At 40.1% G+C, this 27045-nt stretch overlaps 3 protein-coding genes across 4 annotated transcripts in view; all 3 read left to right on the top strand.

Moving 5' to 3' along the window:
- hdac8 (histone deacetylase 8) overlaps positions 1-12165 on the top strand; it is a 27909-nt gene extending 15744 nt beyond the window's left edge. Inside the window, exons 10-11 of the mRNA XM_020623723.1 lie at positions 1520-1625; positions 6931-12165. Of these exons, the coding sequence (XP_020479379.1) occupies positions 1520-1625; positions 6931-6953 (129 nt within the window). The 3' untranslated portion in view covers positions 6954-12165. The remainder of the gene's footprint in view (positions 1-1519; positions 1626-6930) is intronic.
- Positions 12166-13039: 874 nt separating this feature from the next.
- Positions 13040-19526, top strand: cited1 (Cbp/p300-interacting transactivator, with Glu/Asp-rich carboxy-terminal domain, 1). The gene is made up of 2 exons (XM_020623724.1): positions 13040-13238; positions 17866-19526. Exon 2 carries the CDS (start codon positions 17885-17887, stop codon positions 18461-18463), a length of 579 nt encoding a protein of 192 aa, XP_020479380.1. The 5' UTR covers positions 13040-13238; positions 17866-17884; the 3' UTR covers positions 18464-19526.
- A 4287-nt stretch (positions 19527-23813) lies between these two features.
- rps4x (ribosomal protein S4 X-linked) overlaps positions 23814-27045 on the top strand; it is a 5292-nt gene continuing 2060 nt past the window's right edge. The window contains exons 1-3 of one of the 2 annotated variants that reach the window (XM_020623694.1): positions 23814-23888; positions 24470-24547; positions 25653-25833. In XM_020623694.1, the coding sequence (XP_020479350.1) occupies positions 23886-23888; positions 24470-24547; positions 25653-25833 (262 nt within the window). In that variant the 5' untranslated portion in view covers positions 23814-23885. Of the gene's footprint in view, positions 23889-24315; positions 24340-24469; positions 24548-25652; positions 25834-27045 lie in introns of those variants that run through there. The other variant, XM_020623695.1, reaches the window with a different exon arrangement.

Here is a 27045-nt window from a genome sequence, read left to right on the forward strand (position 1 = left end):
TAGTCTGACTGCTTGAAATGCTAGGAGCCTTTGGTATTTGCTGAAATCATCTCAGGCTTTTTTTTTTTCATGTCGGTGAGGCCCAGGCTGTCTTAGTTTGACTGATTTGTGGTTCCTCTTCTGTTCTGCATTAGATTTTCTTTCTCTACATGAACCAGACTAGACGGTCATGCATTTGTTTGTGTTAATGCCACTCCTAGGCAGCACAGCAAGATCAGAAAGTATAAGGAAACATGTCCATCTGAATGTTCTGAGTGTTGTTTTAGTCACATTGGTGGCTTGGATCTAGGGATGGCAGATTGAAATCAACATGTATCTGATGGGGTACCATAAGATTTTATACACACGGTGCCCAGAGGAAGAATTCTAATGACTGTGGTGATCCCTTGACTTTTGAACAACAAATGAATAGATAGCAATGACATTTGGTGCAGACGTTCATGTTCTCCTCCATGTAACTTTAGCAGTGTATTGATGTTTCTTTTTGCACTGTCATTATTTCAGACTTGTCCAGTACATTCTGTGACCTTTTTGTGCATCCAGGTCGTGCTGGCAGAACGGGGAGGGTGGGAATAGTTCTCCTACAAATGTTCACGCAGTAGTCCAAGATACCAGCTGTCCACAGTGTAGTCTGCTGTGTGTCAATTAAGAGTAACATTATTTTATTTTGTGACAACACAGTGTGAGTAACACTTATTCCAAATGTCAGACTGTCTAGGGTAGAGCTTTTTACATTTATTGTTTGGTAGCATTTAAACTGCATTTTGAAGTTAGGCTATGATGGCTATCAGGCAAATTTGTCAGCTAGCCTTTAACATGAATGATGTTTTGTGTGTGTGTGTGAGAGAGAGAGAGAGAGAGAGAGAGAGAGACCACAAAATGCCAGTAGCTTATGTTGCTAAGTAAAATATACATAGTATATCTTGTTCTTGCATCACTTTTCTAATCTAATTCAGTTGAAACAGTGAGGAAAAACCTCATTTACTACTGCCGTCACTCCTAGTATTAGTGCTGGAGCTACTGGTACTACTTTAAGTGAATGTGCACACGATAACCCACAATGGCGTGGTGGGGTGGGAAATTTTATCAGAGCAACCAGAACCAATGAAAAGGGATTTAACTGGTTGAGAAGAGAAGAAGGCAGGTTGTATCCGAAGAAAGTCTGTAGCTCTTTTGTTTTTTGGTGTTTTCCACTGTTATAAATTTATTTCAGATTTGTTTAAAGAAATAATTCCTGTGAAAGCCTGTGTAAATATTCATCACCAGTCAGTTTCATAATCCAGTTCTTCAAAGCCCAAATTTTTCCAGCGAAGGAGCTGCATTCTTTAAAAAAAAAAAAGAAAGAAAAGAATGAAATAAAGAGGAGAAAGGGCACTTTGGCACTCTGCTGCAGTGACTGTGTGCAGATGTGAGGGATGAAGGTTTGACTATAAAAGGGAAAAAGAAATGTAATTTTAAAATCAATAAATCCAGACACTGACTGATGATTGTTGTGATGTGATCTGTGTGCACGTTTCAGTTTTTTACAGAATATGGACCAGACTACTCGCTGGAAATCAGCCCGAGCTGTCGACCAGACCGCAATGACACCAAACACCTGGACCAGGTCATCAGCACCATCAAAGGTGTGTATGAGAGATATGCCTGGGTGGATGTGCAACTGTGTCTGTTTGTGTGGGTCAGGGTGTGGAAGATAAACAGGTGTGCATGCATGCATGTGTGTGTGTGTGTGTGTGTCTTACCGAGCCCTCAGTCATCTAAAGCCCTTTTGTCTCTGCATGCATTTTTTATGTGTGGGTTATGTGTTCATGTTTCTATATGTCTCTGTGTGGGATGAAAGTATGTCTTGTTCTTTTTCTCTCTTCTCCCCTCCTTGTGGCTCTTAATATCCTTTTGTGTGCACGTGTGCGTGCACATGTACTGGCGACACCGCTCTTTCAGCCACAACTTCCCTACTCTGGTTCTCAGTACATGTGGTATTTTTCCTTTTGCACCTTTCTCTTCCTATATGTTCCCATATGTTTGTATAGTCATCTTCAAGCGTGTGTGGTTGAGCCATAGACGGGGCCTTTGGTCTCGGAGCTGACAGCCCTCAGCACTCAGGAGAGCTCCTCTGGCAGGGTGAAGCTTAGGCAAAAAGTTGAGCAGAAGGAGAATGATTGTAAGGACGCAACTCACCGAAACAGAAGTGGCCGAGGAGTATGTCTAGGAGCGGAGTTCATTTTCTGAACATTAAACCATACATAGCCCAGATTTGGTGTCTCATAAATGTCAAGCTGTGAAGAAATGTCAACCACAGACCAACAGGAAATCCTCCTTCAATTGCCTGATTTTGTTAAATATATTAGACACAGCAGGTTCATTCTACGCATGTTGTATGTGTGACTGTTACTGATTGAAGAAAAGGTGCTGAAAACAGTGATTTCTGGAGAGACTACATAAATTAAGGCCAACATTTTAAGGTACTGTTTTTAACCTCCAGTAGACTGTTTTATTCCTTTTTTTTTAATCCAAAATATCTGGACATTGTTTTCTGTAGTAACTGAATTAAGGGGCATCGCAGCAACAGTCATTGAGGAAGGTGAGATTGTTCTTTCATTTACTTCACCTGCATGGGCAGACTCTGTAGACTTTCTGGTATTCAGATCAGAAACATTATAGACGTCAAGGGGTCAAATGATGTTTTTTTTTTTTGTTTTTTTTTCCACAGTGGTTGTGGTCCACATTGAATCAACATCTGGATTAGTAAAAGGCAATTTCCCCATGGGTGGACAGTTCAGGTTCTGCAATGCTCAGGTTTTTGCTGCTTTCTGAAACTGACAAGCTACGTCTCATTGATAAAGTGTCCCTACTCTGTGGATGGGTCCAAACATCTATGATCTGTTGCATTATTTGTTTGGTGATAATGTTGGAATTTTTGAGGGCATTATATAGAGTATAGTGCCAGGTACGTCACGCCGTGTTGAATGTTGGGACAGGGCGCCTTTTTGGAGGTATGTGCTGTATTTACCTGCATGCATTCTTGTTTTGTTTGACTAAAAAGTTGTCTGAATTGTTAAGATCTCACTTTACTGACTGTGGTAATTCAGAATGGATAACCTTAGCTGACTGTGGCTGACTCATAGCGCGCCTAGAGATCCCATCTACAAGAGCGACAGACTGAAAAATGACTCTGCACTGATGTGAGCTCTCAGTTTGGGACCTAACGCTGGCTAGCAGCTGTTGAAGGATAACACAGACACTACAGATGAATCCATTTCTGTCCTGTCTGTGCTCAAACTGCACACTAAAGTGGGTGTTTGGATGTAGTAGAAGCATCTGCTATTGTGTGTAGCTGTATGGGATAACTCTGATTGATAATGAGCATGATGCTCCAAACGTGGCATCATGTTGAATTTTGGGTAAATGCGCCAAAATATATATCTATATCTAGATATAGATTTTTTTTTTTTTTTTTTTTTTCCTGTTTTTACCATCCAGGGTGGGACTGTTGTTGTCAAATTTACTCAGTGGGGAGCTCCGTTTTGCTGGTGGAAAACTCTGGCTCATCATGAATGGAAAGCCAGAATGGGGGGAAAATTGTATCTGGATTAAGCGTGGATGTTGTCTGGAATAGCAACGAAAACTTCATAAATTTAAACACTGGTCGCTGTACTGTAGCAAAAGACAAAAACCATATTGGATGGATGTTGGAGCGGTTTACCCAAACAGCCTTGTGCTCTGATCTGAAAGACTCCAGGTCACATCAAATCAGGGGAGCAGAAATTTATTTGCAGAAATTCAGCTGGTCTGTTGGCTCGCATTAAATCATGGCAACCGGAGGGATTTATCGCTGGTTTCCAGTCATACTGCTTTTATTAGGGGCAACAGAGGGAATCAGTGGATGAATGGATGGATACAGAGTTTAAAAGGGAGGAGAAATAAAACACAGACAAGCCAGTGATGGAGAGAAACATGGAAAATATGCTTTTGGCTGCTGTGTCCCATCTGCCTCATTTATCAAGTCCATTGTTCTCATTCTTCCCTTTGCACAGTCAGAGGTGATTCAGTCTAAGAAAACAGTACTTTTTCTGCTCACTGAGGAAGGAAATTTCTATAATGGAGTGTTTTTAAGTGTGTAAATATCAGGATATCTTTGATGTAACAACTTTCAGTCATCACAAGTTCTAAAAAAAAAAAAAAAAAAACCAAAAGTGTTTTTTTTGGACAAGATGATCCTGTGTGACTCTCTTGACCTTTTATTTTTTCTTGTTCTTTGTCATTTTCACCCGTTTAAGTGTGAATCCGGAGGACTTTTGCCCACTTCTCTTTCCTTTCTTCTCCCTCTAACACCAGCAATTCAGTCAGCTTCAACCTGTCACATCTGTTTTATGTCGTTGTCCAGATTTTTCTTTCTTTCCTTGCTCCATGTATTTGTCTTTTCTAGCAACTTCTGCTCTCTGTCAAGTCACTAACTACTTTTCACACACACCACACAACAAGCAAGACGGCAAAACCTCAAGGAGAAATGAACAGATTATTATTTTTGTATTGGAGTAAATGTCCATGTTTTGTTGTCTGCCAACTTTAATAATGCACACACACACACACACACGAATACAGAGGAAGGACAGGCTATCACAGACGGACGCACACACACCTCTGTCAAACACAGCTACATGACGTCACTGGGGTGGATAAGTGGTTCTTTGGTTTTGGAAGTGCTGTGCTGCTTATAAACATTGGTTTCCCTGAGAAACTGGCAGTGTGAGTTTGTATGTTTGTGTGCGTGCGCACACACACAAGCCCATGTCTGCTCTGTCTGTCATGAGTGAACCATAAAAATGTGAGTCTTCCCAAAAATCTTCTCTTGTTTCATTTTTGTTCAGCATGTGTTATGTGCCTAATCCATGTGTTTCAATAACACTACGCATGCATCATATAAATATGTCGAACCGTTAACCTTCCAGGTGGGAGACGACGGCGCTACCCTGAGCCATAGCCACCCCCGTTTAGAGATACTAAAGTGTTGAACAAGTGGAAATTTTGATCTGCTGTCCTGTCATTAAGATTTATGCTCAGAGTGAAATATCTCAGCAGCTGTCGGACGGATTGCAGTTTTATTTTGGTGCACAAAAAGATCTGGACAGACTTTAACCACACCTAGATTCACAGCAGTGGCACGGCCAGTAAAGAGCTGTCTAAAATCCTGTATTAGCAAGTCAGTTCATGTTGTGGAATCATAAAAGCCACCAAGTATGTGCGTGACAGCTGGTAATAGTTATATTTTTAGTAAATGTATGTGGGGAAATAAACAAATGACACCCAGTGTGATGAGCATTAAAGGCATCAGGCCAGTGCAAAAAATATGAGGCATAGTCTTTTCCAGTGTTTCTCAGTCTTTCGTATTGTTTCCTTCGCATACACACTCTGTGGCTTGTTAAGCGTCTGTATTAATCAAAGTGTAATTTTTATTAGGTGAGAGTCAAAGGCAGTGGCAGCTGTGTGGTTGTTTGTGTAGTCACAGTTGTTTACAAGACTCTGGTAGTGTAATTTCCCCAAGGGCTGCTTCTGTGTGTGTGTGTGTGTGTGTGTGTTCATCGTCGTCAGTTTGCATGTAACCTGCCGGCCTTGTCTGTGTGACTGTATCTTTTGTTGGTGTTTGTGTGTGTGCCAGCGGTGTTGCAGCACCTTTACATGCCTCTTCTCTTGCTCATTAATTCTTTCCTCTGCTGACAAAATGATTGTCATGTCACACATTTACACAAAGATATACATCCATGTCATTAAACTGGGCACACTCAGATATTACACACACACACACACACATACAGTATGAGACCCACCCACAGACATTGTGATGGATTAACGTTTGCAGGTAGTAAATATCAGAGGCCCCTGTGGACGATCATCACTGCTAGAATTTACTGTCTACATCTGGAAAAAAGGAGGAGAAGCAGAGGGATGGAGGAATAGAGGGAACTGATGGGGGTGAAAAATGAAAGGAAAAGGCCAGTCTGCATCTTCTTTATTTATCAATTATTTTCAGGAACACATTTCATTTAAACAGCACCAAAAAATAAGGGAAAATGCATGTGCAGCAGTGATGTCCCTGGCTGGGAGTAAATAAAGAGCACAGCAGATCTCATTTGTACACAAAATAAACAGTTTGCATCTTAATGTATGGTTTATTATTTCATTGAACTAGAGGTTTCAGTTACTTTTTACTAATGTGCTACTCCTCTCTGAAACCCACCATGTAGGAGACTTAATGCCGCTCTCACTTTGCTGTCTGTAGCTTTGTCTGGTTGTCTGTTATGTAAAGTGATCCAAGACGTCTGCTGTAGTTGAGCACACCTACAGTTTAGAGCTTGGCTTGTCGATCATAGTAAGTTCACAGTAAAAACAAGGTTGCAGGCCTGTGTGTTGTACAGTTAAAACAGCCATCGATGGGAAAATGCTTTGTTTTTTTCCACTTCCTCTGTTGAAACATTGATTGTAGTAACATAAACATGAGTTCAGTTTCCACAAATGTAAAGAATTTTTCTAAGGTGAAGCCGACAGCAGCTTTAAACTTCCAGATTCAGCAGCGCTTTCCTTAAGATGCAGAGGCAGACTGATCGGGAGTCCGCTGTTTCCTAACGTATCCATACTGATTCCCTATTTCCTCAGTATTTCCTTCCAGGACTTACCTGCCAGATGTTATTTTGCATTTTCATTGGTACAAGTGTGAGTGTGTGTATATGTGTGTTTCTCCTCCCTGCTAATTCCACCTTTGGTTTGGTTTCTCCTGCTGTCTAATATGTGTGTTTAGCCTCGCTTTGCCACTTGAATGTAATGAATTTAACCATTTTCCTCCTCTGTCATCCTTATGTGTGCTGTTACATGTTCACCCATGTGCCCCACACATCCACCACTGCTCAGATTTCGCTGTCTTTCTCTTGTTTACAGGGAACTTAAAGAACGTGGTTTAGAAGCCAGCAGCCTGAGCCTCCTCCACACACACACACACGCACACACACACAGTGTTTCCAAACCAGATCCATCCTCAGCAGCTTTAATGAAGACAATATGAAGCAGACCCCTTTGGCCTGGAGGCACAGAGTGAAGGAGGGAGGGATGAAGGCAGGAAAGAGAGCGAGAGAAGGTTTTGGAAAACATTAGTTGAGTGTTTCCAGGGGAAAACAATTTAATCGGGGGGATGATGTGGTCTCTGTACAATGTTCACTCATTTTAATCTTTTGTTGTTGTTTTTTTTAACGTATGTGTGTTTGTGTGAACTAGAGAGTTTATGGTATGTTCATTGTGGTTATGTAAAAGTAAATTACAGCAGGATTTTATAGTCGGTGTACCCCAAGTTTCTTGGCATTAAAGGATGCATTCATGTGCGTTCTATCAGTCACACATTGTAAACTAAATGGAAAAACAGATTTGTTAGGTGTTGGGTTTCACATTCACCCTGGTGCTGCTGCTGCAATTCTAGCCCGCTGAGGGCTGATAAGCACTGTAACAGACAAAAAGTGAAACAGCCACATTCCCCAAATGCCCCATTATGCTTTAAAAAAAGACCTTGTGTTCCTGAACAGGTTTTGAAAGTCCTGAAAAGTATGTGAAATATACACAGACACTTAGAGAACTTAGAAAGAAACAGTCTGGGAAAAATTGGAAAATAGCTGGTTACGGACGTTAGAGATTGATTTGCTCAGCCACATTGTTTTGACCCCTGGGCAAAATCTGCAAATTAAACATCTGGACAGAGTTTGGAATTTTAAATGGAAAATATTCAGGGAAAGCTAAGAAGATTTTTCCATATACAGACAATAGCAATGATTTCATAAACCTTAAGGAGGTTTTCTGTAGAGGTTTTAGTAGCTAATTTTAATATTGGTTTTCCAAATTTAATCTGTTTTGCTAAGGTAGAGTTCAGACTATGTTTCTTTTCTGAAATACCAAATGGTTTTTCTTAAAAAAACAAAACAAACTGGAGGTATTAAAACTTGTTTTTCACACTGGCAATAAAACACTTAAATATTACTCAGCCTTTTGTCTAAATAGTTTCACCCGGAACATCGACCAGATTCTTAGGTACATGTGGAGGAAATGGACCTGCAATGTGGAAGGCAATCTGTAGAATTAACAGTTATTTTATTAAAATTAAACACGATCTTTAATGTAGTTGCTTTAAAAGCGGTTGTCATAATGGTTACACATGGATATTGTGAAAATAAATGTACAGAGGATGAAAACATTTTAAAAGCCACATATCAGACTTTCTAGGAACAACACTGCGTTTCAAGATTCCTCCACACCCCTGAAGAAGGATGCAAAGTCATCATCTGGTTATTTCTATGTCGTAGATGGTTGGAAAGCTTCTATACTTTTCAAGTGTTATATTTTAGGATTCATCTGTTGATATTTTTCTTTTCACTTTTTTAAAAGTAGACAAACTAAAGGGAACTCTTGCCTTATCTTGTCATTATTAACAAGCTGCTGACTGTAAAATAACACATTTTAAGTTTAGATACTTCCACCATGTTTAATTCTCAATGTATGTGTGGCACTTTTCACAAAACCCAACTTATCATTTGACAAAAAGCTTCAAATCCAATCTAGATAAACATGAAAACCTGTGTAAGAATATTTGAACATTAAGTTCATCGATCACTTATTTTGAGAACTGATATTGTCATAGAATGACTTTTTTAAACTGTTGATGTGTTTTGATGTTTACCACTGGCGTTTGCTGAAATAAAAGACAGGAGAGCGTGTTATTGTGTGCCTCTGCTGCAGTGGCCTGGTTAATGGAGAGTACTATTTGAAAAGAGGACCCTCAAATGTTTCCCCTCAGAAATGATGTTCCCCAAATAAATGATCTGGAAATTCAACCAAATGTAGGAGTCACTGGTCACAGCTGGCATGTGCTGAACAGAAGTGAGCTCATGTGTGTGTTTGTGTGATACAGGATTCCCCTGTGATCCTTATGAACACTGTTGCAGTCACCTCAGTGGTTTGAGCCCAACGTAGCCAAAGCAAATGAAACTCATTACACTGTTTACGAGTTTGGAAAAGGAGAGACCATTGAAATTCTATCTCATAGGTTGAGGTTGGGGGTTTACACGGTGCCAGGCAGGCCCTGGGCAGATTCAGGGCACCGCGGGAATTTCTGGTTGTCACAAAAAAAAAAGCAAAAGGTGGGGTTATTTTTAAGAGGAAACTGAGTCCTTTTGGTTGTTTCTGGTGTGAAATGTGGTCAAGCAAAACTGGAAAAAGCATTTAAAGCGATGGAGCTCTTGACTTCATGTCTTCATTGTTGTATTTACAGCACTGGAGCCACAACATTGGATTTCAGCCCAGTATCCTTTGGAAGTACATCTGCTTTTGACCTTTCTCCACCTCATGATTTATATCCAGTGCTAATGCTAGAAGAAGACATAGAGGATCTGGACTTTGAGGTGAATGGGAGTGTAGCAAGTCTAACAGAACAGAATATTAGACAATACAAGACAACGTTTAGAGTATTTTCTACCTTCCCAGCCAGACTGTGAAGGCCCCACTATGCTTTACACTTCTTTACACTACTCTTCCTGTGTGGGTCCAAATTAAACTAGCAGGTGAATATACTGTAATTTTAAATGTCACTATTACAAACTTAGAACACAAGCCTTTTAATTTATGAGCTGAAACAGGCCATTTCACATTCAAAAGATCGAATCTAGTCTATTAAATGAATGTAGGACAAATGATCAGTTTCCTTGTTTTTCTGTTTGGTCAGAAGTTACACAAAGGTAGGTCAAGGACAACCTATAATGAAATGACTTCAAGGAACAACAGGCCCGTGTCAATTTACAGTGTGTGTTAAATAACCTTTGTGCACTTGCAGCCCTCTCAGAGCACGGAAATTACAGTAAATGAGCTTGGGCTTTTCTTTGCTATAATTCATTTGTAATTTGTCTTTGGGAGACATTTTCTTCCTCTAGACACATGAAGATTTATTTTTTCCAGTAGGAAAGAGGGAGCTAGTGTTGGAATCTGTGGAGCACAGCTTTGGATTTAGTTTGGCTTAAATAGAAGGTGATGAGTTACTAAGCACAGTTGTAGTTGAGGCTGAGACAGACCAGACTGTAGCTAAACAGGTGGTTTTCATTGTGATCCACAGGTTATTATTTACTACATTTCCCGTTCCGGTTTGGCTTGAACACACCTTTATTGCTCTTTCCCAACGATTTATGCAAATCAGCACCAGGCCCCTCCGCAACTTAGCTTTGAATAACATCTCATTTGGCCCTCACTGCTGATTAATTTGATAACCCGAAGCCCCGTCCTCCTTCTTCCTCTGTTGTTCTGTGGCTCCAGCTGCTCTAAACATTTGCCTAAGTCTTTCAAAGCCTGCCTCAGCTTTGGGAATTTTCCAAAACAAGAAAAAAAAAGTTTTCATAGGTTTGGAATACTGGGAAGCACTTTTTCAACCAAATCCACCAACCTTGGGACAAAAGTCCACTTCTGGCAGTTTGACCAACATGTTATAATTAATTGTCCTCAGAGATGGAAATCACAAACGGTTTGTTTGATTTGCATAACGTCTCCCCCAGGGGAACAAAATGACAGGGGCCTGCATCTATACATCAACATGTGAAGTGTCTGTGGTCAATGGTGGAGGGGATTTACTCACACAATAAAGACAGATGCCGCTTTTTATCTGCTTAACGGAAGAGAGGCCGAGCACGTGGCACTTGACCGCGTTGAGGCATGTTGTTGGCGCGTAGTGACGTCCCCCCTACCACAGATCACTGAGATGAATGGGGAATGGGGAATAGACTTGTTCTTTTTGAGCAGGAGATGGAGGAGGGACAGCAGGGCTTTTTCCTTGGATGAATTGGTGGAGGTTCCCCACAACACTTTCAGTGATTTTTCTTTTCCCAAACAGTCACTGTTTGTCCCTTATGAACAAAACAGGCTAAATGGGCCCAGAGGAGAAGAGAATCTGGTTTTCATTGGGCCTGGTGTGGGGTTTAAGCCACTGCAGGTGACAGACAACAGACTTTTAAACATTTTAACAGTCCAGCAGACCTATCCTGTGATTGTAGACCATCAGTGATCACCTCTGACTTCAAAAAAACACTTTAAAATTTGCTTTGTCTTCCAGTAACCCTGGAACATATGGTAGGATAGTGTAAATTCATTTGTTGCAGCAGGAAAAACGGAGATGCAGGTTGGAAAATGAGCATTTTACAGTTTTAAATGTGGTGATTTTATCCTACATTTTGTTTTATGACAGACTAAAACCTAACCAAACCAAAGTATGACCAATTCCACCAATTAAATATACAATTAAACTACAAACAGAGACCACTTTCCTAATGGCAGTAAAATGTTTAATGACATTGACAATCAAGGACATTCTGTGATTCAGCCTTTCCACAGATGTTGTTTCATATTTAAAAGCTGATAAATGAGCTGTTGAGATTCGGCATGACCTAAGCAGTGCACAAACTGTTGCATTTCAACAAACTAACATTATTTATGTAGTGATGCAGATGATTCACAGACATGCCAGGTCTCTGTCCCTCTCTGTGGCCAGTCTGCACTGGTCTGTTTGATACTTGATGCTTCAGAATGAGCAACATCTACCCTGCAAAGTGGGAGCTTCAAAACTCTGGAGGCTGGATCTGCACAGATATGGAGCCGTGAACGTTTGACAAGCACAGGTGCAATTAATGTACTGGATGAGAGCCATTGCTAACACACTGTCATGGCTTCCTGGGATGCTTTAATGTGTCAAAGCCATTGTAAAAGTCATTAAAGTCTGAAGGACATTCATCATCTTCACAAAAGCTCATCAAGACAAATTAAGGTTGGTGATGCTGTGATCCATTCACTAGACAGACTGTTGGTCCTGGGCAATGCAGCAAATCCTTGATTGTGTTTTTATGCTTTCAGTCGTTATAAATGTACAGAACCATTTTTTAATCTTTTCACTATCCATGCAAGGATGCCACAATATGATTATTTACTCCTGACCATAAGAGCATGGGAACCACTTTGAACTTTTGTGCTTCTAGTTGCTAAACCTTAATAAATAATGCAGACACACTGATGATGTACAATGCACATTTTAAAAGTCTGTAGACTGCCTGTGTCTTAACTTGTCAGGATGCGACAATATTCAATAAACTTTCTAATGTCTCAGCTACTGTACCCTGACTTCTTACTTTGCGTTAAATGACACAGGGCCAGGGGCCGGGGCACATACTCAGAGACGGGTGGCACATTTGACATACATGTAAAAATGAAATGAAACTCCTAGTTCTATGAACTAATGAACCACAGATTACTAAGAATCAGGCTGTTCACACACAGTGTTTTTTCTTTAACTAACACTGGCAGCACTCCTTATTTACTCCTGGCTAGGGACATTACTGATATAAAACTAAATGAATGAATGAATATAAAACTAATTTCAGAAAATGTTAGTTGTATTTAAGGCAACAATTTGTTGTTGCTTTTCATTTTTCATTCATTAATACTGGAAAGCATCACTTCTTGTTTCTACAAGGGTGGCACCAGGGGGGCCAATCAGATTCTGATCAACCCCCCCCCGGCTCCGCCCATGCACAGCGCTATACAGTGCAGCTGATGGCTCTTTACATAACCTGCTGTAGGTAGTTGAAGTGCTGTACAGAGATGCTTTACATAGGTAATAGTACAAGAAAATACTATAGTCTAAAAATACATTGTTACAAGTAAAGACTGAATGGAAACAGTTATTTCAATTCAAGTACAGAAGTATTCTGAGCAAAATGTACTTAAAGTAGCAAAAATGAAAGTACTCCGAATGTCTCCTTTCACAATTATATATTATTAAATATTATATTCTGCTTATCACTAACTGTCAATGTGGATTTCTAATATGTGCACATTGATTTCATTGCACCCGTTCGTGTTGGTCCCGCCCACTCGTGTTTGCCTCAATCCATCCTGCTTCCATCGAAATCCTCTCGAAGTCCAGTTCCTGGTTTTTGGTCCGCAGGCTGCCTGGACACACACACACACACACACACACACACACTGGGGAGAGAGAGAGGCACAAAATGCTTCAGTAACGAGCTCATTGAGGACTTGAGTCTCTGCTCTCACTCCACCGATGTGTCTCTGTCTGTTTGTTTCTCTTAAAAAAGCAGCAGCTGTAGTTCATTGGTTTGTCTTCTGGCAGCACACTTTGCACTCTCCGCTGTCAGGCTCCACAAGGATTTTTCTTACAGGTTGGTTCATTTCTGCCATTTCCTCTGGTTGTGAGATGTGTTTCTGACAGCCTGAGCTTGTTTGTGCTGTAAATCTGTCTAATGAAAGTTTCAAGCTGCAGGATTCTGCTCATGTTTTGTCTTTTATAGGTGTAGAAAAACTCATCTTACATCACTTTACACCCTCTGACGCTGATATGATCTTTATATCAGAAATAAATTGCAGTTTTGTTTTTTTTTTGGGGGGGGGGGGGGTTTTGGGGTTGTTTTTTTTTTTTTGTTTTTTTTTTTTTCAGTGGAAGAAGTATTTTTTTTTGTCTTGCACTTTTGTAATCCCTAGTTCAGTTCACCCCTCAACTCAGTGACACTGGGACACAAATTACTTTTTCAGAGTAATTTGTTTTTCCAAAAAAAAGCCTTTTGGACAGAAGAAGCACAAATCTACATTAGCTTCTCTGACTGCCTTCAGTGTGGATGTTGGAGCGAATTAAACCAAGTGGTGACTGCGCTCATGCTGCGACAGCATGTGGTGTGGATAGTGTGTGTGTGCGCTTGTGCGCGCGTGTGTGTGAAAGGGACGGACACTGACGTTTCAATTTGCTCGTCATGCTTTAATTGTGTGATTGAAACCTCGGTTGATGGTGGAGGGTGCACAGTGCGTGTTGTTCTGGGGACTTCTAGTCTGTGTGGGCTTAAAATCTGAAGTGATGAAGATCGCACGATGTGATCCAAAGTCTTTGTGGTGTTATTGTTTTCCTAACTGCTGTTTTCAAGGTCAGGGATTAACTTTGAACCTCCGTTACACCGTCTCTGGTTTTGCACAAATAAGATATGCTTACAGAAACTCATGTAAGTTTGCATAAGCCATACTAACTTAATATGGACTGACTTAATTATTCCTATCATATTCCCACCTAAGAGTGAGTTTAATGCACTTTAAGTTTGATTTAAGATTTAAGTATGGGACAGTTGGACCTGTGGGGGCAGTGAAGTAACTTTAATAGAAGAAATGAAGAGGCAGGTGCAGGATGGCAAGAACAAAACCAACAGCATGCAGAACATGAATGGTGCACACCAACCTGGCAAATCATTGAGAGGGCTGATACAATCTGTGATTTGATAGGCAGTGTAAAACAGGTGAGCTAGTGGACATGGGGAGTCAGGTGGACTGGGAAAGCTGGGAAAACGGGGGTTACTGTGGGGCGAGTGGAACTTGCACAGGCAGAGAACAGAAGGTCTGAGAAAAGATCCAGTTAAAAACATCAAACTGGGCAAAACTTACAGGATCATCAGGACATGACAAGACATCATTGTAGCTCAGAATGAAACTCATTATTTCTTTTATCAGTTGATGTTTGTTTTAGGAAATCTCAGAAAATACTGAAATATCACAAAAGGTTCCCCAAACTCAAGGTTATGCCTTGTTTGTTTTGTCCAAAATCCAAAGAAATTCAGGTTACAGTGATGTCAAACAAAGAGTAACACCCCTTGAGAAGTTGGAATTAGCAAAGCTTTTTTTCTTGGAAAAAGTGACTTCAGTGGTTAATCATCTGTCAAAACTGTTTACATTAAGATTTGTCATTCAACTAATCAATTGCTCACCTTATCTCTTCACTTTGCTAATAATCCAGTAATATATTCTTATAAAGCTCCAGCGAACGAAGTAAATATGTAAGTTAACAGCTAAATGGTGAATTTGAACTGATCTTGCTGCACTTTACTACATTTTGAAGATGTCACCCTGGACTTCACACTAAGAGTGATGTACAAATTGTATAATGTTTGACATTCAATAGAGCAAATATAACCACAATAATATTTCTCTGCAGTTGTTTTAGGGCTGTATTGTTTTCTATAAGAGCCACCAATGTGGTGGTGAGGGCAAAGCTTTTATTTTTCCTAGTTAAAATAAATGCAGAGCAGCCTAGACTGCTAACAAAATTATTTAGCTGGGGCTTATTTCACAGTCTCATAAAAGTTGTGGAAGAACACAATGAGTCAGGTCAGCTGTGAACGGGGAAAAAACACTGGCCCTCCTCCAGCAGTTTCACAGAGCATCCGTCCTAATTCCAATGAACTAGCAGGCGAACAGCTTAGACATTTTTGACTCCAATCCATCCTCATTTTAGAGACAAACAGTAGGCTGTGGGTTATTATGAGCCACAGCATGTCTTCAGCCAAGCAAGCTGTTATATGTGATTGGGGGGGGGACCTTGGATTTCTCTCTTCTTGACTTCTCCCAGGCATTTTCATGCCTCCTGAGGACTCAGAAGTCAGATTTACTCAATTTAAAGTCTGAAAATAAAACTTTGCCTTGGAACACCAGATTTAATGAATTTGATCTCCTTAGAAATATAACGGTTGACTCTAAGGTCCACATACCCATGCCTTGATATAGTTTATATCAGATAAGTGGTCTAAAATCTCCTAAAAGACACACATAACATTTTGCTCATAAAATGGCTTAAATAAAAACTGTGATACCTTTTTGAAACTACAGTGGGCAACCTTTGTACATTTGGTGCCTTCAAAAAAAAGCAATGTACGAGTGTGACTGAGGCTGATTTTAATGTAACACATATTCTAACATACCTGTAGAATATGTTTGTATGTGTTGTAGGTAGTAATAAGAAACCCATAAAAAGCTGTGCCAGAGAAAAGAAAATGTGCAGATGAGGGCTTGGTGTGTGTGTGTATGTGTGTGTGTCTTCTGGACTCAGTGTGCTGGAAAGCTGTTGAGCAGAAACGCCATGTGCAGCCTGGCCCTGACAGTAATCAGTCAATGAATAATGAACACACAAACACACAGACCTGCCTCTGACAGCTGTTTGGTATCTTTGTGTGTGGGTTAATGCTATCAGTCGAGTGCAGCTGCATGCCTGCCTGTAGCAATTATGTTCTGGCTAAACAAGAGCCAGAAGGAGAAGGGGCTCGGTGTGTGTGTGTGTGTGTATACTTGTATGGCCAGGACCAGTTTGAGTTTTATCCTATAGGAGTGAAAACATATTTAGAAAGTGAGGACATTTTGGCCAGTCCCCACTTTCAGACACTGCTCCAAAGAGCTGTTTGGGACATAGCACTTGAGCTTTAGGGATCATGTTAGATGCACAGAGGCATTTAGTTGTGATTGTTAAAGCAATGGTAAGTGGCTAGGGTATGCTTTATGTCAGTGTGTGTGTGTTTGTGTGCTCACAAAGAAGTACAAGCATGTGTGTAAGGGGGACAGAGAAAGAGAGGGAAGGGGTAGAGGATCGGCACATATTATTAGGCGATTAACTTACTCAAAGCATAGCTCTGTGTGTGTGTGTGTGTGTGTGTGTGTGTGTGTGTGTGTTAAGGCACACATGTTCTTTGAACTGTGTGTAATATAAACCAGCTCAGGGACTTTAACATGAGCCTCTAGGAGTCTTTTTGCAAGAACCTCACACACACACACACACACACACACACACACACACTTTCTGTTTCACTTGCCCTTTTTACCTCCACATACATCTCAATGACATTTTCTCACTGTCATGCTTCATGCAACACACATTTTCTCCTGTTCACGCAGACACATGTGGTCAGATATGTGCTCTGTTCCCAGGGCCCATATGTATTTATTCTGCCATGTGACTCGGTCAGTCTTTTAGATCTTCAAAGGCTCTGTTGTGCTGTGAACTCCATTCATACACACACACAGACATAAACACTTACTAACCCCATTGGTACCCACAGGTTTTCTCCCCACGGTCATTTCATGGTTAATTTGCTGCTCAATAGGTCAAGAGGAAAAGCAGGCATCACACTCAAAAACACGGTCATGCAGGCACCAGGGTTGCCTCGCTGTATGTTTCCCAGAAAGATCTCACTTCGGTGATTTATTGGGTCATAGGAACATGAGTAAAACTGCTCCTAAGACAACAGTGCCTTTATTGTGGAGTGAAACAGCAGCATATTTGTCAGGAAGTGCTATTAAATGCCCATTTAAGTTATTTGTCGTCTTTTCTTCAGTCAACAAATGTGCAACACAGGGCACTAGTAATCTGTGTCTTCAGGAGTGTGTTGCTTACTTTGAGATATGGACCTTAAAATGTTCATGTGAAACATTTACCTAGCAGCTAAAGACCAGAATCAAAGTCCCTGAACTGAACAGCAGAAAACAAAATCAAATATTATGGTCCTATAACGCCAGTTCAGGATCGTATGATACCTTATCGCTCAGTCACAGTCACACAGAGGTGCTTCTACATATGTGTTATCAATATGCATACCATTTCATCAATTCAAATACAGAATATTTTATGTGGATTCCTAGTTTAAATGTAAGCATCTGCTTTAAATTGTGATGTGTTTGCCAGACATGATGGTTTTTTGTAGGTAGAACCGAATGCAGTAGGTATAAAGGCCATGCAACAATAAACAGCATGCACTAAAGTCAAAACATTTTTATTTCCTGTTTGATGCTTTTCTGCAGGTCTTGACATGTGTTGGTTTAATTTGAATCATTTCCTGTATCTCTTGCACCTAAGTCCAGTCTTTAATCTATCCTGGATGATGTCACCTGCCATTGGAACCAGGCCCCTGTTTAACTAACGAGCTTATCTCTTCCTCCTCATGTTCCAGTTTGATGACACTGCATTATGTCCCCCTTTTCTTCCTGCAGGCTTTGGGTATTCCTGGTGATGACCTCACTGTTGTTCCCTGGCAACACCCACGCTGCGATGAAGGACCTCTCCTCCTCCTCCTCCTCTCCACTCACATCCTTGCTCCACTACCCTTCTTCTAAAAGCTCCGTTGTGCCCTTCTCCCCCTCTACCGGCCCTGCCCCCTCACCTGGGTTGACGCTGTCGTCGGCGCCATTATCCAAACCTCAGCCCTTCTGCCTGCAGACGGGGCCTCATCTCATCGCCAGCATGCAGCTGCAGAAGCTCAACTCGCACTACCAGAACCTCACCAGTGCTTCTGCTGGACACCCAGCACCCGGCGGAACTCAGAGGGGCTTCGGCGCCTCACCTCTGGGCACCGGAAACCAGCTTCTGGGCCCATCTGGAGGCCTCGGTGGAAGCGGGATGGGCGTCGGGATCAGTATGGGAAACCAAGGCTCCGGCACAGGTGGAATTATCGACTTTGATCCTGTGGATGAAGAAGTTCTGATGTCGCTGGTGGTAGAGCTCGGCTTGGACCGAGCCAATGAACTGCCAGAGCTTTGGCTGGGTCAGAACGAGTTTGATTTCATGTCAGATGTGCCTGCTGGATGCTGACCTACAGGAGAAAACTGTCCAGATGCAGTGGAACTGTTGTATTTTTTTTCCCCTCCCTTTCTTGATTGATAAACTAAGGAAGCAGAAGAGACTCTTAGTGGTAAAGAAAGAGAGATTAGAGGCATACTCTTGTTTTTTTTTTTGTTGTTGTTGTTTTGCGGAAAAAGTGTGAACAGTTTTAATTTCATTCAATCAGAGGTTTTTTTTTCTTCCTAGGATAAAACTGGTGGTTGAAACCAACCTGATAGGATTAATAACCTTTTGTTTGGTATCTTTCACACATTTTTATTTTTCCTTTAAAGAAGACAACAGAAGTGTGAGCAGAGTATGAACAGAATCGACACTCCTCTTGCCTCTATCCCTCTATCATGCTGGTTTAATGGAAACCTGTTGATTCACAAGAGAAAGTGTGAGTCAGCTGTTGGAAGCAAAGGTGACAAAGACACCCCCTCTTTTCTCACTGTCATCCTCTCTCCACCACCTGAGGGGAAAACAGTAGGAACCATGACTTTACAGGAGATTTGCACAAGATGCAAACTCTGTTTCCTGTTTTCTTAGTGGACAATATTAGACTGGCCTCATGGGAAAAAACTCCTGTTGGCTTCACAAAGAAGCCGATTGTCTGAGAACTTAATGTACTTCTCTTTCTTTGAATTTTATTCAAGCAGTCGTACTCAGAATGTGTTATTTAAGACGGTGGCTGATATCAATCAGTAGTCTTGGACAAGGAGTGCTTCTGTAGCATCTCTATAATTGGCTCTACTTTTCTGAACATAATGAATTAGATCAAGACACATGGAATCTTTTGGAACATGGGACCTGAATGGAGCACATCCTTATTAAAACAACTGAGGCCTTTTGGTAGTGCAAGTCACCACTACATGTACATACATTGAGGATACCAAGTTTTGTCTGTTTGTGGATATAAACTGAATGGAAAGAACAAATTCACATATCTTTTTGTTTTTCCTGTTTTGCCACTTTTGTCTTTGTGTCAAATGGGGGTTTTTCCTGACCTTATTATTACCACACTTCCATATTGATGATAAAGATGCCTTGTCTGTTTTGACATCATAAGGTCCTGGGGGCGACTGTTTGCACAGCACTCTGACCTAAACACACACTGAGTTGGTTTCAATGGGTCAGGATGCTGGTTCATACCAGTGCGGGCTTTAAGAATGTTATGATCAAACAAGTGAGTCAAAGTTAAACCTTTCTGACACACTCCATTCAGAGAAGCTGCTGCTTCTAATGAGTAACAAACTACCAACCCCCTCACCCCAGGCGCGCGCACATACACACAAGAGCATGGGGATGGTATTACATCAGGGACATGGAGTAGCAGCCTTGAAACAAGCACTTGTTCAGTTGCACAGGGTCCACAGGGTATCGGCGTTGTTGGTGTGTCTGAGAAGAGAGAGTGCCCAAATGAGAGGCCGTTCAAGTGGGAGAAAACATGTAATTACTGAATGTGTGTGAGGGGAAATGGGCATCAGGTAATCCATCCACTTAACGACCACTGTTGGAGGAAAATCATGTCAGGACCTTGTTAATTTATTTAGACCCAGGCAGGTCAGCTTACACACAACTTCAGTTCCTCAAGAGTGCACACACTTTTCCAGCCCTCAGTCTTGGTTACAGTCATCCATTATCTATACTGCTTATCCTGATGCAAGGGGAGGGGGGCTGGAGCCAGTCCCAGCTGACATTGACCAAGAGGTGAGGTACACCCTGGACAGGTCATAGTTACAATCACTGAGCACAAAGGTTTCTGTAATGAGAAGGTGAGAAGCAGCAATTAATGAAAACCTGAAGGAGTGTTTTGACAGAAGAATCTTTTTTTTAAAGAGATATTCTTTATTTCCTTTACAACAGATACTTCTGTGACATACTGGGTAACAAAGAAAGAAAGATGCTTCTCATTGCTGCCAACTCAATAAGACAGACACTGATTCTTCTCTTCCTCTGTCTCGTTGACAAAGTGGGTCAAAATGACATTCTTCAGACTGAAGACAGTCTCATGTTTGTTTCCGTTTGCTCGGTATTGTTTTAAAGTCTGTGTGTGTGTGTGTTGTTTTGTGGTGCAGCCTCAGTCCCAGCTGAGTGACTGTTATTTTTTGCTGAGTGAACCAGAGGGGACCTCCCTCCCCTGAGAAGTTGCCTGGTTGAGATGTTTGAATTGTCTGAGGACTTTCATTTCCTCTTTTTCCTTGACCACCGATATTGCAGATTAACCCCGACAGAGGCCTTCTGAACCAAAACATATCTCACAGCTATTTTGTTTCTAACAACAAACCCTCAAATATTCCTCACTTCATTTTCAGCAGTTAAGGGGATAATTAAATGATAAAAGTAGACTGGTAGTCTCAGATCTGTGAAGCATTTATTCTTTTTATCAACAGAAAAAAAATGTTGCGGAAATGTAGTAGCGGGACTTGTAGGTTTTATAATTTTGACAAAACTAAAAAAAAATTGATATTTGTGTTTTCAAGCTTTGTAAATCTTAAACTGTTTGAACATTCTTAGGCATTTGATTATGGATGTTCATTCTTGATTTTCAGTATAAAATGTTTCCATGATTAGTCTAAACACAAAAGTCCACAGTCATCAGAAAGATATGGGTGAAAGATTCTGTGCTGAGTAAGTGGACTTTTGTGTTTAGACTAATCATAGAGAAAATAACAAAATCAGTTCCAGATTTGACAAGACTGAGTAGGCTACACTTTCACATTCTGAAAGAGGGTTTTACAGCTTTAAATAGGATGATCTATGGTTACACCTCATTTGTTTAATTTGTACAAAAACCAAGGTGTAAAGGTTGGCCATTTTTTTGAGAGCGCTTTGGGACCAGGCTATTTATTGACACTTTTTATGTAGTCAAAAGGCAACCAGCAGAGACTCTGAAAAGTTGCCACTCCTGTTTCCAGAACTACAAAAATTTAAAACCTTTGTCATTCAGAGTGACACTTGTGTTATTTTCGGATGTTGATTTGCAGTTTCTTCTTGAAATATGGAGCCATGTAAACATTAATGATCTGTACAGCTGAAATGAAGCAGACTTTGATTTGTTACACACTGGCCTCTTGCCTCTGGCCCCTCAGGGTAATGAAAAATGCTCCAACACATCAACATGCTGACATATACTGTAAGCATGTTAAAATATACATGATACATACATGTTAAAAGAATTTGTTACAGCAATGTTCAGCCACCTCTCTGCTGCCAGGTTTACAAGTGAAACTAAAGCAGACTACACCGATTTATTCCTTAATTTTTGTCATATTCACCTTTAAAATTGTGGACTGATGTTTGTTAGTTCAAGTTTCAGTTTTATTTCCTTGTTTTGTTCAAAAAGGAATATTATTCAAAGATTAATTTAAAAGCACTTTTGCTCAGCAGCTCTCACTTGTACATCTATATGAATATGTAAATGACTAATCATATTGAAAACTTGTATTTTTGTTAAGGCTTTGAAGTGTGGGGAACAATAAAGAATATTAAAATGCAACTGGAAAGAATGTTTATCATTAAAACTGCAGACACTACATAAAGTATCAAAGTGATTTAATTTTCCTTTAAAATAAATGTTCAAATTACATTTTTCCAGTTTCCACTCATGTTATAATGGTTATAAAGAATAGTTGTATTTGTTTAAATCAAGATCACCAGTAAAAAAAATATGAACAGGTGGATTATTGTCATGCATTTGACCTTATCTCATATAAAACACCTAACTGCAAAATATATGCTGACTTGTTTAACGGTGACAGTGATTAAATATTTTTGTCACATTAGAAAATGTGAATTCAGCTTGTTTTAATTTGACTAAGACTCCTGTCAGCCCTAGTCTAACTTAATTGTATTAGGCTTCCATCTGCTGGAATGGTACTGTAGGCGCCTGGTTAATAACATGAAATTATTTTTAATTACTTATGTAATGCCTCTTTGGCCATTTTTCTTCAATGAATTTAAACTAATATTCTTTGCATATGTCAGGACTTCCATAAAAATTTTGTGCAATGCTGTCATCTAGTGGCATGGAGCTAGATTTTGTATTGCTGTACATAACACTCATCCAGGGGCCGTACTATGTTGTACACTCACTGGCCACTTTATTAGGTACACCTGTACAATTTTATACAATTCAGTGCAACACTTCCGCCTTAACATCTGTGCTTGTGAAGCTCAAAATGTTTCAGTTTTTGGTGAAACTGTCACAAATATATAAATTCCATTATGTGTTTATTACTGAGGTCATAGTTAAAGGTGGTGTTGTACAGTATTGGACTACAATATATTTAGAGGTGTATCTATAATTTTGTCCTTCCCCGCTTCCGTACATACGTCACAATAATAAGCCATACACACTCATTTCCTTACTGCTGTCAGCTGGACTTTATTACTGAACAAAATTGCAGCCTTCAGAAAACAGTTTAAACAAGTCTCACCTTTGTATTCCCTCAGTTTCTCTAATATGACTCCTTAAATGTGTGTTTAATCCTACTATAAACCCTTGTGGTTGTGGACTCCATGGCCAAACAGTATGCTAACTTGCTGCTGGCTATAATGTTGCTGACCTTTTTTTTTCTTTTTTTTCTTTTTGTTAGCAAAATTAATAATAGGTTAGTGAGTTGATTTTGCTGGGAACAGATGAACTACTGCCCCCAAAAATAGACTAGTGCATATTGTGAAGGTTTATGACTCAAGGAAAGAAAATAAAGTAAAGCAGGTCACCACAGATATAGGTATGCACTTTTATTGGAGTTCAGGTTTGTCCCAGGCTTTGGGATTAGATCATTCAGCCTGGGGGAAGCAGAGGTGCCTTGAGAGAGAGATGGCAAGTGGAAGACGCAAGCCAAGGAAGAGGTTTGTTTCTAGAAATGCAAACAGGACTGAGATCGACTGCAGCACTGGCATTTCCTGTTGGGCACTCTGAAACATAGAGAAAGAGAAGTGAAGGGAGTTAAATGATGCATGGGGTTGTTTAAATGGAGGGTATAGGCTATGTGATATATGTGATACTGTACATCACATGAAGAGAAAAGTTTAAAACATCATTGCCTGAGATTGCACTGACTTTATGATAACAATTTTTTACTAAAACCTTTTAAAAACCTCTCCTTAAATCATACTGTAGCCTATGTGTACTTTAGTTTTTAAATTTAAAGATGTTTTTCTTGTGTTTATGCCAATAAAGATTAATGATAAACATGTAATCACCCTAACTGGTAAGTAGTAATTAAAGCTATATAAAAAATAGATTCACAGTAATAAAGTGCAACTTTGATACATGCAAGGCAGAGGGAAGTATGTAAGAATTTACCATGTGACTTTCAGCACTTATGTCCCTCCTGGCCTGCCGTAGTTGACCTTATCATTCTATGCCGGAAAAGAGGAGGTCCTTTTCCCTGCAGACTCCAACATGGTGAGCTGTTTTTCTTCACGATTCTTCTTTGATTTAATCACCAAACATCAGTTATTGTAATTGTACTATCATACACACACACGTTCTAGTTTAAAATTCTACGCCTTATAAAATGGCAGATGTCTAAATTTTAACGAAAAGCAGCGATTCTTGCTCTGTATTGATGATCTAAAATATCCTGACCCCACTGGTGAAATCAGCCACTTCTTGTTAGCTTCCCTTTGGCTAACAATGTTAACTAATGGAAGCTACTCTTAACATAGTCAGTGCGAGTGTCGCATTTTGTATGTGGTCCTGTGATGTTTTCACATTTTAGTCAAAGTTATACCTGCACTCAAAGGTTAAGTAAATAATAATACGCAGAAGGTCTTCTAAATATGTGGGAACGTTAGCTCAGCTAGGCCGCGGGCGATTCGGAGTCGGTGTTAACATACCATGCTAACATACCATGGTACGGCTTCTTTTAGCGGGTTTCCAACATATTTACCGAAAGTGTACAGTTCTGATTCCAGTTCTTTTCTTGGACTTCCACACCAAGTGTTTGTTACATTTATTAACCGATGTTGGTTTCTCTTAACCAGGCAAGAGGACCGAAGAAGCACCTGAAGCGCGTTGCAGCGCCGAAGCACTGGATGCTTGATAAGCTCACCGGAGTTTTCGTAAGTAACGTTTGTTCTTCCATTTGCTTCATATTCATTTAAAACTAGACGATGAGTGTTATCTTTGCTTACTAAATAAAATTTTGTAGTTCGATATGTTTGTATGCAAGGGGCAGTAATATTGACATTCAATGTACATAGATGTTTATTCCTGTGCCTCATTTTCAACACACTTATTTCAGAGACTATATTTTCTAAAGGTTATTAAAATTGGAACTTTTAAGATACTTTAATTTTAAATCCACTTGAAAGCAAAACACATTTTACTTGCTTCCAGATCTTGTTTGAAAGGTGCAATTTGCCTCCTATTCTCAGGGTTGCAAATTGGAAAGTGGACTAAAAGTTAATTATTGAGATGAACACTATATATTTTTGTATTTAATTGCTTGTAAATTGCATCTTAAATCTCGTTTGGAGGTTTTGGAACAACAACATTAAAAGCTTTGGAAAGATCACCAGGTATTTACTGACCAGAAAAACCCATGTGTGATATACAAAAGACAAAGGTTACGACTGAAGAAGCTCAATCAGTTTCATAATGGTTCATCTGCTGATTTTTTTTTTATTTTATTTTTGTTAATGAAGTTGGAACATGGAGATATTTTCAGTTTTTCTCCTAAATAAAGGACAAATGATTATCAAGACCTTCCTGTTATTTCTTTATTGACTGATCATTTAATCCACTAATCAGCTCTGCAGGAGACATAGACTAGGGAAATGTTGGTTTTCTCAGAATTGGCAACTCCAGCTAACCAGACAAGTCATGAACTTGTAATTTTTGCCCTTCATCGGGTGATTTACTGTCGATCAGCATCACAGTAGTTTATCAAAGTGGATACTACAAGTTGTAGTTGTTAATGTTAGAATGAGGGGCATGCATATGCTTAGAAGGGTAAGATATTGATGTAACACTGTGATGTGAACACATTTTTTGTTGTGTTCTAAACAGATATCACAGGGCATGCAAGTTCATCCTCTCATATAGCAAATTAAAACTGAGCTGAAAATCATGGATCTTGACATTGCCCAGGACCATTTATTATTAAATAAGACTATGACTTTTTTTCCTTTATTTTACTTAACATACTTTTCCTTGTCCCTCTAGGCTCCTCGTCCTTCCACCGGTCCCCACAAGCTGAGGGAGTGCCTGCCCCTCATCATCTTCCTGAGGAACCGCCTCAAATATGCCCTAACGGGGGATGAGGTGAAGAAAATTTGCATGCAGAGGTTCATCAAGATTGATGGCAAGGTCCGCACCGATGTCACCTACCCTGCTGGCTTCATGGGTGAGTTATCAGACTTTTTCGTAGCTTTCCCTGCAGCTCAGAAATGCTGTTAGATTTGTCTTCCTGTTTTTAGTAAGGTTTTGGGCAAACTGTCCTGATTGGGCTTTTGCTCAGTGTTTTGATTCTTAATAACAATCTACACTTAATGTTTAATGAGGTTGTAAACCTATACATACTGTGAATTATTGTGGTGTTGATGCTGGTGGACATTCAACAGTCCTGTCAGTTATTAGGCAAAATGAGCAGTGATGAATTTATTGGTTTGATCAGCAGTGAGCTGAAACTACACAACCAGTTTCTCTAAAGTTCTGAAGTCCCACTAAATGTTAGTCTGGTAGGCTAAATTTGAGAATATTTTGCATTGCTCAGCTTCTGTCATAGGTTTTTCTTTGAAGCATGTAGCTTCTCAATGTTGGAAAATCATTTGGCAATATATGAACTCGACGGGGAGCAGCAACAGCAGCTGTCACTGTGGGCAAGTCTGTTCTTCATATTAGATGTCTGTCTCTCTTCAGTCCTGGTGGTTAGATCTGACACTGTTTTCTGGTTGGTTGTCTGGAAGCTCATGGTTATGTTTTCTAACATGCTGGATTTGTGATAGAATTTGTCACTGACAAAATGCCATTCTGGACCAGGCTTCTGGGCTTTAGCCAGTCATGTGTGTAAGTCTTGTCAAAATGTGATGCAGAGGAGACCAAGTCAGTAGTGACCAACTGGAGGAGAACTAGTTATTCAGCCAATTTTTGGTGAAATTGAAGAACAGATGGGGTAACATCATCTGCCCCACTTTGCTGGATTAGGCTGTTTTCACAAAGATTGTTTTTGTTCAGCCACCTGCGGTTAAAAAAAAATGCAGGGTGCTGAGTTGATGGTGTTGTGTTGTTTGATGTACTGGTGAGACAATGGAATACGTCTGGGAGGTCCAGCTAATGAATGCATTTATGTGCTCATTAGACAATAAAACATAGTGCATAGTGGTCTGTAATGCTCACAGACAAGATTATACAGCTCTGGAAAGTAGTAATGGCAGCAACTGTTTATCTGTCGTCACGGTAAACTACAGAAATACAGCCTTCATGTTACTAAGTAATCCATCAGGTGTGTGTTGGCAGATGAGGCGCCTTGTTGGATGACATCACTTTGCTGAAATATTTCTTCTTCTGTTTGTTTTTCAATTCTCAATATATTTTTCAATGATAGCAAAAAAAAATA

Source organism: Monopterus albus, unplaced genomic scaffold, assembly GCF_001952655.1.
Source record: "Monopterus albus unplaced genomic scaffold, M_albus_1.0 scaffold308.1, whole genome shotgun sequence".
Classification (NCBI taxonomy): Eukaryota; Metazoa; Chordata; class Actinopteri; order Synbranchiformes; family Synbranchidae; genus Monopterus; species Monopterus albus.